This window comes from Lipophrys pholis (assembly GCF_963383615.2).
Source record: "Lipophrys pholis genome assembly, chromosome: 15".
NCBI lineage: Eukaryota > Metazoa > Chordata > Actinopteri > Blenniiformes > Blenniidae > Lipophrys > Lipophrys pholis.
The window spans coordinates 5,278,872-5,293,625 of record NC_137642.1 but is presented as its reverse complement, the minus strand read 5'-3'; the positions used below and the strand labels follow the sequence as shown (position 1 = coordinate 5,293,625).

At 43.3% G+C, this 14,754-nt stretch overlaps 1 protein-coding gene across 2 annotated transcripts in view; it reads right to left on the bottom strand.

Moving 5' to 3' along the window:
- fbxw4 (F-box and WD repeat domain containing 4) overlaps nucleotides 1-14,552 on the bottom strand; it is a 46,605-nt gene extending 32,053 nt beyond the window's left edge. The window contains exons 1-5 of one of the 2 annotated variants that reach the window (XM_080481527.1): nucleotides 14,204-14,552; nucleotides 10,394-10,489; nucleotides 7,580-7,765; nucleotides 5,905-6,037; nucleotides 5,590-5,675 (exon numbers count right to left, since the gene is read on the bottom strand). In XM_080481527.1, coding sequence (XP_080337653.1) covers nucleotides 5,590-5,675; nucleotides 5,905-6,037; nucleotides 7,580-7,765; nucleotides 10,394-10,489; nucleotides 14,204-14,391 — 689 coding nt within the window. In that variant the 5' untranslated portion in view covers nucleotides 14,392-14,552. The remainder of the gene's footprint in view (nucleotides 1-5,589; nucleotides 5,676-5,904; nucleotides 6,038-7,579; nucleotides 7,766-10,393; nucleotides 10,490-14,203) is intronic. The other variant, XM_080481528.1, reaches the window with a different exon arrangement.
- Nucleotides 14,553-14,754: the final 202 nt, after the last annotated feature.

Sequence of the window (14,754 nt, the reverse complement as noted above, 5' to 3'; positions counted from 1 at the left end):
AATACGGAAACCAAACATGACAGACAATAACAACATAAGATAAAATCTCAACGAAAATGACAAAAACAAGAATATTAATTACGTCGCCCTCTAGTGTTGCTGAGCTTTTGGGGCTCAGGAGATCCTAGTGTGAAGTCATGTAAGTAAAGGAATCAGTCGGTTTAGTTCAGAAGATACATGGTTTGTTCTGGACCAATAAAATGTCAGCCTGATAAACAATCAGCACGTTTCCCTTTTATTTTACTGCGAAAACAATATAATTCAATACCTTTTTACAAAACAACAAAAGGTAAACTGAATTCTAACCTAATGCTATTTTTAATGTCACATCCTGGTGCAACATGCAATAAAGTGTACAGAAACCGTGATCTGTATTTGCAGCTTATTTGGGGGATTTTGTTGCAACTAAAAATGCAAAAGAAAATTACTAAAATGTGCTGAAAGTGTCAAAAGTCTGAAACTTTATGTTTCTCCAGTATTTTAGTTTTTTTACAGATTAACCCTTGGTGTGCGAGTTCACCAGCAATAACAGAGCTGCATCATCAAGTAGAAAACCACAAAGTCTTCTTTATCAAAGCATGTTAGAACATGACAGAACTGATTTAACTGACATGCCACTGACACACAGTGAATCAGTGGAGTCCATAACAATGCTTACATTGGGACATCCAACTGATAAAAACACTCAAGAAGAGGAGGAGAAGGAGCAGGATAAGCAGGAGGAGGAGGAACTAGAGGAGGAAGAGAAGGAGGAGCAGCAGGAGGAGGAGGCTGTCCTGCTCTAAGCAGCCTTGACATTTCGCCACAGCCACAATAATCCTCAACACACCTACCCATGATGTTATCTTAAATAACACCTGCGTGTGTGTGTGTGTGTGTGTGTGTGTGTGTGTGTGTGTGTGTGTGTGTGTGTGTGTGTGTGTGTGTGTGTGTGTGTGTGTGTGTGTGTGTGTGTGTGTGTGTGTGTGTGTGTGTGTGTGTGTGTGTGTGTGTGTGTGTGTGTGTGTGTGTGTGTGTGTGTGTGGGGCCTGGTGTTTTCTTGCTGACGTTGATATAAAAGCCACTGTCTGCCTCCTTGAATCTCCTTCCTCTCCTGGTAAACCTTCCTCACCACTTCTTTTCTTTTGATCAATATGTCTTTATTGGGAGGTAAGGCACAGCAATACATCATCAACTACATAAGTCAAACTATAACATAGAGATGCTTTGCAGTTGAGTGAATAACAAAATAAAGAGTGTACTTTTGTATAGCCTACAAGAACGTCTTTGGGGAAAACATACAACAGGAAACACAAATTAAAAATGGTAAATAATAGTAATGAATAAACTATTAAGCAATATATATAGCATATGTACATATAAGATTCCATATAGCTTTTATATTTTTATCGTTTTCTAGTAATTTATTATAATATTCCTTCTTACATGTTCTCATAATATTAGTTAAGTTGTTTTTATATTTCTTATTTTTATTTTCTGCCTCTTTAATTCTATAGTTTATAAATTCTCTATATAATGTAGTTTTCTTTTTACATGCATTTTTTAAATCCCTTTGTCATCCATTGATTATCTTTGTATTTTCCTTTTGCTATATGTTTTATAATAGGACAGTGTTTATCATATAATGACTTGAATATTCTAAAAAAATCTATCATAGGCATTGTCAACATGTTTTCCCTTATAAATTAGTTCCCAGTCATATGATTGCAATTTATTCAGGGTTTCCTCAGTTCTTCGTTTGTAGTGATGTTCATTGTCTTAATATTTCTGGAGTTGTTGTTATAAATAGTAAAAACTGGCAGGTGGCCACTGATATCATTTATTAACAGTCCACTTTGATATTATCTATAATATTTGTTAATATATAATCAATTAATGCTGCACTATGTGTGGTCACCCTGCTCAGTCTGGTGATTTTTGGAAATAAATCCTAAGTGTACTGTGTATTTAGGAATTCTTCAGCAAATCAATACTGAAATACCCACAAACTAACAGAACTTTTTGATTTTATTTTAGTTCTTTAAAGATATTCCTCCATCCGTTCTTTAAATTTGTCCATATTAGAACCCGGTGCTGCTCTGTAAATGCAACTCACAATAACGCTTTTTCTTTTTCTCCATAAATATTTCTATAGGTTACGTTCTAATACATTGTCCACCACCGTGAATCTACAAACAAGCCCCCCCGCCCACCCCCCAACAAACAAACACACACACACACACACACACACACACACACACACACACACACACACACACACACACACACACACACACACACACACACACACACACACACACACACACACACACACACACACACACACACACACACACACACACACACACACACACACACACACACACACACACACACACACACACAGGATCGAGGAGATGGTGGTGGATTTTAGGAGATTCCCTTAAGATTAATAAAGTATCTATCTATCTATCTATCTATCTATCTATCTATCTATCTATCTATCGCATAAGCTATACTGATAACGGCACTGTTATGTTTGACTTCTCTGTTGTGTTGTTTTTCACTGTTATGTTTACTTCAATGTTACTTTACTTTTTATTCCGAAATTACTATATTCTAGCCTGTATATTTTTTGCTTAATTTTTTTTTTAGCTTAATTTTTTTAGTGTGTGGAATTTCTATTTCTAAAATGTTGTGTGAGACCGAAATGCCATTTCACTTCTCTATATGTGAAAATGTGTACTAGAACTGACAAATAAAGCAACTTTGAGCCATCTATCTATTCATCCATCCATCTCAATATGCCGTTTGAGTAAATTAGGTGAGGGAGACGTGGCGATTTGTTGATTAATTTCAGGCCCCGTTTACACGGAAACGTTTGAAGTGACAACCCTTTTCCTATTAAAGAAAAGCGTTCACACTGCAGCAGCAGCAGAGACTTCTGACAATGATGTAGTTAGTATGCCGGGCCACGAGAGGGGCGCTGTTGCTTGTTTTTGTGATGAAACTACACACACGTGTGCTATAAACATAAACAAAATGGAGAGAACCCTTCATTCAAATGGACAGATGACAAATTGGATGCTGTTAATGGAGAGTCAAGAGAGGCAAGCAAAGTGAAGAAAGTTGTGCGGTTACACTCTCTTTCGTTGTCGTGTAAATCTGTGATGATAAGAGGCCCCGGTTCCTGATGCTGGAGGTTCAGTAACGAGGTTGTGCTTTAGATGGTTTATCACATTCACCCATTCACACACACCATTGGCGACTGCAGCCGAACAAGGCACCGCCACTCCATGTGTCAGTTAATGGGAGCAGTTTGAGATTCAGTGTCTTGCCCAAGGACACCGGCATGTACGCAGGCAGAGATGGGAATTGAACCTGCAACCGCCCTTAATAGACAGCGCTTGAGATTAGTCTGGTATTGGTGAAATAATCATCAATCCAAGAATTAACTGATCCTCTAGCAAAAGGAAGTAAGGATTAATCCAACCGTTCTTGGACATGAAATCTGCGAGTGAACTTGGCATTAATGATGGGGACAGTGTTTGTGGGTGAGAGCGGTCCAGAGTGGGATCAATCACACAGTTCATGGCGACTCCAGAAAGAAGGAGGCGGCTATTCGGTGAAGGTAGACACTCAAAAAGCTTCTTCATAAAGCGTGGATCATCAAAGTTAAGGGCGTATATGTTAACTAACATATAAGAACATGAAATATTGTCCTTACTACAATTAGGTATCTGCCACGTGCCAGTACATCATGACACTGTGTCACAGAACAGAGGATAGAAGATTCGCTTGATTCTTTCTGGTTGTTTTCAGTGTGGATTCGTCTTTCCCGACTTGTGTTTGGACCGGTGAGCTGAAAACGTTGCGGTCCCTCTGGATTAATACGATTTTCAGGGAGTTCACACCTGCTTCCACCGCAGACTTTGAATTAGCCAGGCTGCTGTGCAGTGAGATGTGAGAGCAGGTTTCCTGATACTTCAGCCAGCAAATTGGAGAATTAATGATGTGGATAATCTGATAGTTCCTCTCTTCAAACCAGAGCTGCACTGAGACACACACTTTCTTTTTCACTTGTGTCCAAACTGACTTTGTTAGACTGAAAATTGAATTTCAAAGTTAAGGATTTACTAATATATCACTGAATTAGAAAAATAATAATTATTAGACAATCAACAATCCAACAGTGCATTCTTGAACAGCTCCCATTTTTACCGCATGAATATTGTCTAACAAAGGTCCTGCAGCTCAGGTCAAGCTGCTACTCGCTGAAATAAACATTTCTCCTTTATCCTGGGAACTAAAGTAACACCACGGTTGAACTCCAGTCAGCTTTCTGGCTCCAATGAAGGGATGAACCCGCAATTCTTACCTAATTTATCTGTGGAGTTTTCACTCCATTTTGATGCGTGTTATACGTTAAATTCGGAATCTTAACTTCGATGATCTTTAGTGGATGAGGCCTCATGAGCAAATATGAAAATCAAAGAGATTTACGTATGATCTCGTCATCTTCACTTGGTCACTACCTTCATGTACAGGAAGCATTTTGTTTTACATACAAACTACACTTCTCATGAGGCATAATGTCGGTGGCAAAATGCAGAATTTCACTAGAAAATCATGCTGCTCTTCATCTCTGGAGATGTGTTTGCAATCTCTGTGTTTGCAAACCAAAAGTATGACCACTTTCTAAATCATCACTTTGAAGGAATACACAAGTCTCACAATGACCTTTGACCACAAATCCAAACCAACAAGGCTCATTTTTTATGGAAGTCAATGTCAGCACAACATTTAAAAAAACACCCTGAAAGAAATATGTCACAATAAATGGTGTATTCATTCTACAAATCTGACGCCTTGGGAAACAGATTGACTACCACATGTATGTATCAACTAGTCACTAACTAGTTCCACTGAAATGAATCGGGTCACATCTTGGTCCATAGAAACCGAATACTTTATTAATGCTGTGTTTACACGTACCAAGGTTTTTTTAAAAACGGATATTTGCCCCTCTAAGTTGAAAAAAAGATCTTGATTGACATGGACCCACATACAGTATACACCTGATTCAGAGCTGCTATGAGCATACCAAACCTGTAGGGGGCAGTGCAACAAGACGCATGAAGCCATGATAGCCAATCAGAATCCTGGAAAAAAAAACATCTTGTCACGAATTGTGACGTAAACATCAGCCTACTGTCCTTTAGATACAACCAGAGTTTTCAGGACTCATCGTCTGTGGTGAGTCGTAGCTGAGTTTATGCGTAAATGGCAGCCGCAGAGAAATATCACAAATACACTGGTAAACAGGACAATCTGCTCCCAGAATCAGAAAGAATTCAATCAGATTTGAAAAGAAGTGATCATATAAACGCAGCAAGTGTGACCACATGGATTTATCAACCAATCAGTGACCAAATTAAAAGTGTGTGAGAGAGGGCTGAACATTTCACTGCCTTACATTCACTCAGCATGCTGACAGGAGAGGACACACTGGTGGGCTCAGAATCGTACCAATAAACTCGTCACCACATGTGAAAGCAGATCCAGCCACCGACCCTGACAATGGAACCACGGTCATGACGGAGATCTTACCTCTGTGCTGGGCTGATGGCCACCGACCACACTCGTTCAGACATGGGAAGAGTTCCTCTGGCCGAAGAAGATGATAAACTCCAAATCTAAGGAAAAGGTCATGAGCATCTGTGTACAAACTACAACGTGTGTGTTTAGATAGATAGCTAGCTAGATAGCTAGATAGCTAGATAGATAGCTAGATAGCTAGCTAGCTAGATAGCTAGCTAGATAGCTAGATAGCTAGATAGCTAGATAGCTAGCTAGATAGCTAGATAGATAGATAGATGACAAATTTTTACGACACCAGATGGACTAAAAGAAGGAGTTTCTGACCCGGACTGTGCAGTCTCTGGACCCACTGATGATGAGGTCTTCTCGACAGTCCAGACAGTGAACCTCCTGGTTGTGACCGTGGAGCTCCACAGAGCTGTCGGCTTTCCTGCTGTGGACCAGGATCCGACCATCACTGACACAGAAACACAGGGGAGGGCTTTAGTCCAATTACAGTCCTTCCTGGATTATCTGGATCTTAGTCGTCTGGTACTTTGTTTATCTGGATCTGCGCCGTGCATCACGTGATAACCGTCCGTAGTCAGGTGGCCCAGACATGGTCCAACGTTTTAGCCTCGAGGCGTTATAGGGCAGAGATCAGTTTTAAGCAAGATCATTTTTTCACAGACTGGCAGGACGGTGTATGAAAAGGCCTTACCGAGTACTTAACAATGTATGATAAAACTATGGCGGAGTTAAGAGCCGGAGAGAAGTGCTGATGTACCTGAAGCGTTATTACAAAATAAAGCTCAATGCAGACGACAGGAAGTGTAAATATACATTTTCAAAATGAAATTTTTTATTCTGTCTTTGCGACCAGGTATTTGCTGTATTCTACAGTAGAGACTCACAAATTTTAACTTGAGGTTTTGTGAAAAGATATTTAACAAAACGCAGGTTTTTCATCACGTACTCGTACCTCTTGGCACTAAAATAACCCCGAATTGTCAGTGGGTTATTTAATATTTCAAAAGATCAGCTGAGTTTTGAGTTTTAAATGACTTTTAAAGCCCTGATGTAATGGGAAATGAAGCTTTCGGAACACAGTTTGTTGCTGACATATACCGCATAATTCCCAATAGACATTCGATTAAGAACATGTGAGTGCAAGTTAAAACACTTTGTAAAATATAGTATTTACATGTGCCTTTGTTGACACGAAAGTATTTCTGCAAACCGCTCAGATCGTATTTGTTCTTTCGTTGTGCGCCATGGGGGGTGCTTTTCTATTAGCCGGTGCTCTTCTATTGGGAACCATACGGTAATTACTTAAGGTGCGGTTCCACCGCACTTTCTGTCGCAGAGCGGGACGGGTTTTCGCGCGGTCCGACTGAAAAGTTGTGGATGGTACGGAAAGAACCCGCGACCGCCGGCTACAATTTTCCGCTACCCCTCCGGGCACCGAGGAACGGGTCTGTGAGGAGGAGCTTCAGCGCAGCCGTCTGCTGATTGGTAGTGACGATCGTCACGCTCTACTTGCCCGCAATATTTAATTATTTCAGCGGCCGTAAACCCTCCTGTTGTTGTTTACATACATGCTTTGCGCTCACTGGTTGATTTGTTAACTGGGTTTATTGAAACGTCGTTGCGCGACACAACATGACAGACGCTCCACTCAGGAACAGGAGGAGGAGCTTCAGCAGGAGCTGGACGCTGCTGTTTACAATGACAAAGTTTAACCTGAGTCACAGAGAACAAATCGGACGGCCGCCGGCCGCTTCCGTGTTCTTCGCTGGACGCTCTCCGAGTCGTTCACAACCCCGCCTACATTTTTGCCGTACTTTCTGTGGTGGGACCGCGCGACTGAGTTGGTCCTGGGTGCGCTTTACTGTACCGTAACCTCCCGCGCCACAATGTACTGCGCGGTGGAACAGCGGCTTTATTGTAGTTTTGATGGTTTTGATAAAGAACCCTCATGAATAGGTTGATGTTGATGTGGTGACCGAGTGGTGACTACCTTCCTCCACTGATCAGGTGGGACTGTGTGCACACGAAGCGGCACACGTCCCCCTGGTGACCGACGTAGACGTGTGAGGGGCGCTGCTGCAGCCGGCCGGACTCTCTGCGGATGTGGTGCGCTCGGATATCCGCAGCCTGAGTCATGAACAGGGTGTCTCTGTCCAGCTGTAACCACGGCAACAGTCTGACGTCAAGACACAGAGTTTAAATTGAAGAACGGGAAGTGAGCGTGAAGTCACTGTGACAAACTCCAGGCACACAACGAGGTGAACTCTGCGTTAACAAAAGGTTACACATCTGAGATATAAATGTATTAAACAATGTACTCAATTATGAAACTTCTATGGCTACTACTTAATATACTCTATAATGTCATAGAGAATTTAGAGTGAGAACAAAGGATGTACCCACGTGAAGCTCATTCTGATTCAAGCAAAACTCGTAAATTTAGATTTCAGACATATTTCATTCCTAATATCGTGCACTGCATATTATCTAGATCAGTACCCGTATTCACAAAGCATCCTAATGCTCAAAGTAGCTCTTAGTGATGTCACTCTTAAAAAAATCTTAGAATTCCTTAAATTGTAAGATTTTTCTTAGAATTTTCCCGAAGATAAAAGTCATTCACAAAACATCTTAAGCCCTAAGAGAGTTCCTAAGGTGGAAAACCGTTAAAAGAAGTGAGGAGGACTTTTAAGAAGCCTAAAATTTTCTTAAACAGACAAGATGAAGGAACGAGAAAGGAAAGATGTTCTCCGTATGTCTAATGACAACGCTTTAATAACATGCTACCAGCTCGATCATGCAGGAATAATGTTTGTGATCGACCTCATCAGGGAGGAGCTTCCAGCTCTGCTCTTCTGTCCAGTTGGGCTTTCTCGTTTTTCTTTTGGTTTCTGTTCTATTTCTTGTTTTCATCATACTGCCAAATCAAATCTCTTTTTATAAGGGCTCCACCAATCACAGGAATTAGTGACGCTGCGTCCATCACTAATATCAAATACATTAAGTGGTAAAAATAACCAGCATGGAGAGAAAAGATAATAATAATCAAGTCAATATAATAATGGACATGTGAAGGAGGTAAGTTCAATCATTTAAGTGTGTACAAATTATATTAACTTTTCTGACTTTCATCTACATGACATAAAATAATTTCCATGATTACACATTTTTAATACAGCCCAAGATATTTGATGGGTTAATTGTACTCTCCCTTCATTACAAGGAGCACAGAGGCGTTTTTCTTTCTTCCTTTCTCTTAACAACCAATCAGCTTTCAGCAGACTGCCTCATGAAGCAACGGGGTCGACCACACCTCCTCACTAAGATAAAAGTTGCTGTCAACTTCTTGATCAGAGTTGCTCTTAGAAAGTACCTGAATCACTTTTAAGCTGAGATTCCTTGCTGGGAATGTTTAGGCTACGTTAGGAGCTCTGAGGGACTCTGAGACGCTTCCTGAATTCGAGCTCTGGTCTACAACCTGCCACATGTGGCTCTACAGCTCCTCTGTGGTGTCTCTACAGCTCCTCTGTGGTGGCTCTACAGCCGCGCTGTAGTGGCTCTACAGCTGCTCTGTAGTGGCTCTACATCTCCTATGTAGTGGCTCTACAGCTCCTCTGTGGTGGCTCTACAGCTCCTCTGTGTTGGCTCTTCCTGCCCCTCTGTAGTGGCTCTACATCTCCTGCCATCAGCTCCCAACATTTCGCCTTTTTGACCCAAACAGCATCAGTATCAGATCTGGATCATGTAGTTAGCCATTGTTGTTGTTCAGTGACGTCACCCAGAGGGTGGTGGGGTGCAAATCCACATGTCAAAGCCGAGGCGGCGTTTTCTTAATTGTCAACTCTACAACTCGGTTTTTTTTAAAGATCCTCGTAAAACGCAGCGGTGGGTGGCTGATCAGACAAAAACGATGCAGTTACACGAAACCTCCTCTGTAGTGGCTCTACAGCCCCTCTGTAGTGGCTCGAAAATCAAAATTACTATATTTAGACACCGAAAGGTCAATTAGGGGCCCCACAGAGGGGCAGTATTACTAAGCAGTAACATAACAATTTCAGTACGTATTCGCCTTGGGCCTTTCTGTGTGGAATTTGCATGTTCTCCCAGTGTGTGTCTGGCAGTTTCCTCCAGGTACTCCAGTTTTCTCCCAAAGTTCAAAAACATGCATGTGAGGTTAATTGGTGACCTGAAGTGGGCCCCGAGGCGTGAATGTGAGTGTGTGTGTGGTTGTCTGTCTCTGTGTGTTTGTCCTGTGAGGGACTGGTGACCTGTCCAGGGGGAATCCTATTCTGCACCACAGTGAGCTGGGATCAGCTCCAACTTGAATAATTGAACAAGTGAAGTCTGATCTCGGTGAGATAAGCAGGATTAAATCCAAACGGCAAATAGTCTCAGAGGAAAATTGAGAGTTACACAGCTGTTTACTTTCACTGACAACGTGCTGCTTCACTTGGAGCGTTCAGATGTGGACAGAAACGACCGAAAGAGGCGTGATGAAGAGCTGAAACTGATAAAACCAGTAAAAACTGTAGAATGACCAAAACTTCTTTTGGGGGGGGGGGTAAAACAGATATTACAAATATTGCTAGAAAACGTGAAAACAGTTAAAACAGTAAAACATGTAAAAGCTGAAATGATGAAAAAGGGTGAACTTGTGAAACTGCTACCAGCTATGAGCTGTGTTATCTCCATTTTAAAGCTCAACATGTTTTCAGATTAACGGGTTCGGCTTAGATTGGCTGTTACAGGTGACATGGAATTCAGTGAAGCTTTCAAATGGCAGACAGATAAATGAGTGTCTTACTTTGTTTTCCATTTGAGAAGAATGTCTTTCCTGCAGACTCCATCATACCAGTTCTGAGCCGTCCTCACTCGCTCTTTCACGGGGATATGAGGATATCTGCAAGAGCAGGGACACACCACTCTGATCATGTCTTAGGTTATGTGGTTAAAAAACCCTCTGGAACCAGGTACTGCTGGCTACGACCGAGATTGTTTATCTTCACAAGCAATGAACATGTCAAGTATAAATGAAACAATACAGTTGTGTACAAATTGTATAATGTGCACACTTACTCTGAAAACAGAATAAAAACAACAAATCAAACTGCATTATAAAGAATTCACTCATTATCAGTCTCATCACAACCTACTTTTCTGTCACCATCAAGTTCACCCTTCACACACCAGCACAGAAACACACACAGCATCTTTCTGTTTTCTTTTTTGACGAATACTGCACGTCTGTACAACCCTCCACAGGTCCACACACACACACACACACACACACACACACACACACACACACACACACACACACACACACACACACACACACACACACACACACACACACACACACACACACACACACACACACACACACACACACACACACACACACACACACACACACACACACACACACACACACACACACACACACACACACACACACACACACACACACACACACACACTTTAGAACCAGACGATCTAAACCAGCCAATATACAAAACACAATCCAAAAATTAACTTTGTTCTCATGCCAACTTCCTTGGCTGTTAGTTTGATGTGTGGAGAGACATTAGCGAATCGAAAACCTCTGATTAAAGTGCTGAACAGTTGAAATAACCGAAGCTAAAAGTTTCTATGAAGCTCAATTTAACTTCCTAAATTTCATGAATTCAAGCCTGTTGTGGAATCCTCTCTTTTTTGTTGATGTTTGCTTTCTACTCATCACACAAACAGATGCTTTTTCTGTCTTTATTGGACTGTTGTTTGTTTTTGAGACGGGTCAGGGTAACAGTGAGAAGGAAGCCGCAGCAGTGAAACATGGCGACTACACTCCTGATGGTGAATTTGTGAAAATCAGTGACTTCAGCTAACGTGGTCCTAAACAGAAACACTGTGGGAGGCGAGGTCTAGCATCTTTACTGCACTTTTTTTTTAAACTGAGAAAACAATTCTGCAAAATCAACTGTGTGTTAAACTGGAGAAATCTGTAACAATGGCTTAAAAAAAACAACAAAAAAAACACTTAAGTGTTGTTTAAAGTTTTTAACTGGTTGAAGTTTTGTAAAAAGATGTGAATGTGGCCCCTGGACTACAAGACCCCGAGGCCCTCGCAGTAGATAAATGGATTGTAACTGTGACTGAAGACTGATTGGGAAAAGCTAAAACGAGGTCATGTAGTCCTGGGTTTGGTGGTACATTTGGTGGTACGACACACCTAGGCTTTCCAGTGGTTGTTAAATACAAACTAAATCTAGACAGCATGAGGAAGGAAGAAGGAGAATGAGGAAAAGTAGAGCACAGCTTTTAAGATTTTGGCGGAGCCGCTTCCTCCGGTGCTTCTCCGTGACGTCAGTCAGACGACAATAAAGCAGTCGGATGTAGAAAAATATCAGTATTGGTTGAAGCTGACATCTTAAATTCACTAGATTCCTCTCAGTCGTGTGGCGTAAGTGCAGTGGGTGGAGCCGTACAACGTTACGTGTGATGAGCAGTGAGCTAATGGCTCATTTATAAAACACATCCTAGGATAGCAGTACGTGCGCCGAGAAGCTGAAAATGGTGTGCGCTAAAAAAATAAAAAATCTGATTTATAAAACCGTGCGTACACATCTGCACGCATTTCCCCCTTCATGAATCAGTCCACATGGAAAGTTGTGCAGGTTGACTCACTTCATGCCCCGCCCTCTACACACCCACATCCTATCGATGACGTTTTCATCATAAATCATGTCAGAAGAGAAAACCAGCGAGTGTTGGAGAGGGAGGGAGACACAGATTTGACCGGTAAAGCAGTTTTATCCCTTTATTAAATGTGTAAATTAAATATTTCAACAGCAACTTGAGAAAAGGCTCAGTGGGCTCGGTCACTGTTGAGAGTGGCGGGTGACGAGGAAGTTCCTCGCACGGTGCGCCATGGCGACGTGGCTGCAGGCTGGTGCTGCGCTGAGCACCGAGCAAACGGGAAGTGGCCGGGTCCTGACCAAACGCAGAGGGACACCGTCAGGTCAGTCAATGAATCAAATACAAACACTCATGAGTTGAGGCGCCTGCATACTCCCATAAGAACCCATAACAACAAGAAGGACTGTGACGTCAGCCAGCTGCCGATAATAAATGCTTGTGGGAACCGCAGGCCACGCCCCCTCACAGCAGGCGCAGCCTTTTAACTTCGACTGCACAGTTTATTTCTCACTTCCACTGTTTTCAGAAATACATTTCTCTGAACTGTTTCAGTAATTAAAAGAGAAGGTTTGTGTCCGAGCCGCCATGTTGGTCTGCTTTTCACTGCAGGAGCTGACAGCTTTGAGTGATGCGTTCAGGGGCATCACGTAACTCCACCCTCCGACATGTTAACAAGCCTCGGGGCTCATACAGTAGCGAGGCTGGAACACTGCAGCACACGACACTGCAGACATTTAGGCAGCACTGCCGGAAACTGGCAGAAGGAAACGTTCAGGCCCTGTTTTTGTGCGTACAGATGTGACAGATGTGTCGCTTAAGTGAGCCGTCAGGCCGAACACTGAATCTGCAGCATGATATTCATGTGTCATTCCGTCATCTCCAAAAGCAACAGAGCGCTGGAAAGCACTAAGAGATTATTAATCTTCAGCATATGGACAGCGCGGTGACCGCCCTGGTTAATGCTGCTCATGGATGCTCTGGTACCGCAATGCGCTCGGCATGCCGTGGTGCAGTGGACAGAACACCTCCAACTCGAGAGTGACGGAGGACGTGACACAAAGTCCACTGAGCCTTTTCTCAAGTCCCTGATCAAATATTTAATGTTACATTCAGCAGATCAAACTGTACTTTACCGTCTCCGCTGTGGTCTCCACCAAATCTCTCCTTCCCTCTCCCAGACACGCTGACCGTCACAAGGATGGTGGTGTTGTCCAGCGGCGTGGACTCGGTGTGGCCTGGCCGCCATGTTGTCACTCTCCTCTGACCTCCACCTTAAGATCAGACTCTTCTTCTCCACCTCTCTCTCTGTTAAGTGATGGTAATTTATAAATGAAGCCACTACTGTGACCACCAAATAATATCATTTTCCTGACCTCCGTCTTCTCTGAACTATTTTGTTCTCAGGTGAAATTCATTTTCTCTGCCGTGATTGATCGTACAGTGCCGTCGATCAGGAGGCTGATCTATGAAAATCATGAGGTACTCTCGGTGTGGACAGTAGAATGTGGGTGTACAGGGCAAGGCACCAGGCAACTCTTCCTCTCTACTTCCCCGGCAGACTGTGATTCATGAAGGCAAAAGCAGGCGCAGGTTGTACATGTAATATTTTAGATCTCAGAATATTTGGGGGCTCATAAACACTTTGAGTCTGGATCCTTCAATGTTTCAGAAATGAGGCTCTCAGTCTTTCAGTCAGGTAGAGCAGCCTCCACCTGCACCTCCCCCTCCACCCTCTCCTCCTCCTCCCTCTTCCTCCACCTTCTCCAGTCTCTCCTCCACCTCCTCCTCTTCCTCCAGCTTCCCCTCCCCTCTCTCCTCCACCTCCTACTCCCCCCCAACCTCCTCCACCTCCTCCTCCTCCTGCTGCTGCTGCTCCAGGCTAATGCTAAGCTACCAGGTGTCAGTTAGTCCTTACATGTCGGTCCCACTCCGGGTAATACCGCTGTTTAGAAACTCTTTAGCAACGTTCCTCCACACGACGTCGCGGCCCACAAAGCGGCCCAAGCTGCTACACACTTGCGCGAGGCGGCCGAGGGAGGTGAGGTCCAGGTAGGACAGGACGAGGTAGAGGACCTCGTCCGGCAGATGCGGCAGCAGCAGCATGGTCAGCCGGCTCACAGCACCGCTTCCCGCGGCGCAGCGCTCAGGGTCCCACTCTGGGGAGCGGACAGTAAACAGGACTCCATCTGCCACGGGCTGCGGGACGAGTCAGGCAGCCATTACTGCCGCGACTGGGACGTCACGATGACGGGTTGGTTACGTACAGCGTCACAACGCACCGCGTGCCGCGCTGCCTTTTGTTACCAGAGTCTCTCTCGCGCGCGCACACACACACACACACACACACACACACACACACACACACACACACACACACACACACACACACACACATACACTTTCATTCATTCTTATAAATAATTGTAAATAATAGTGTGACAGGTCGTCTCTGAGTGTGCGTTTGCG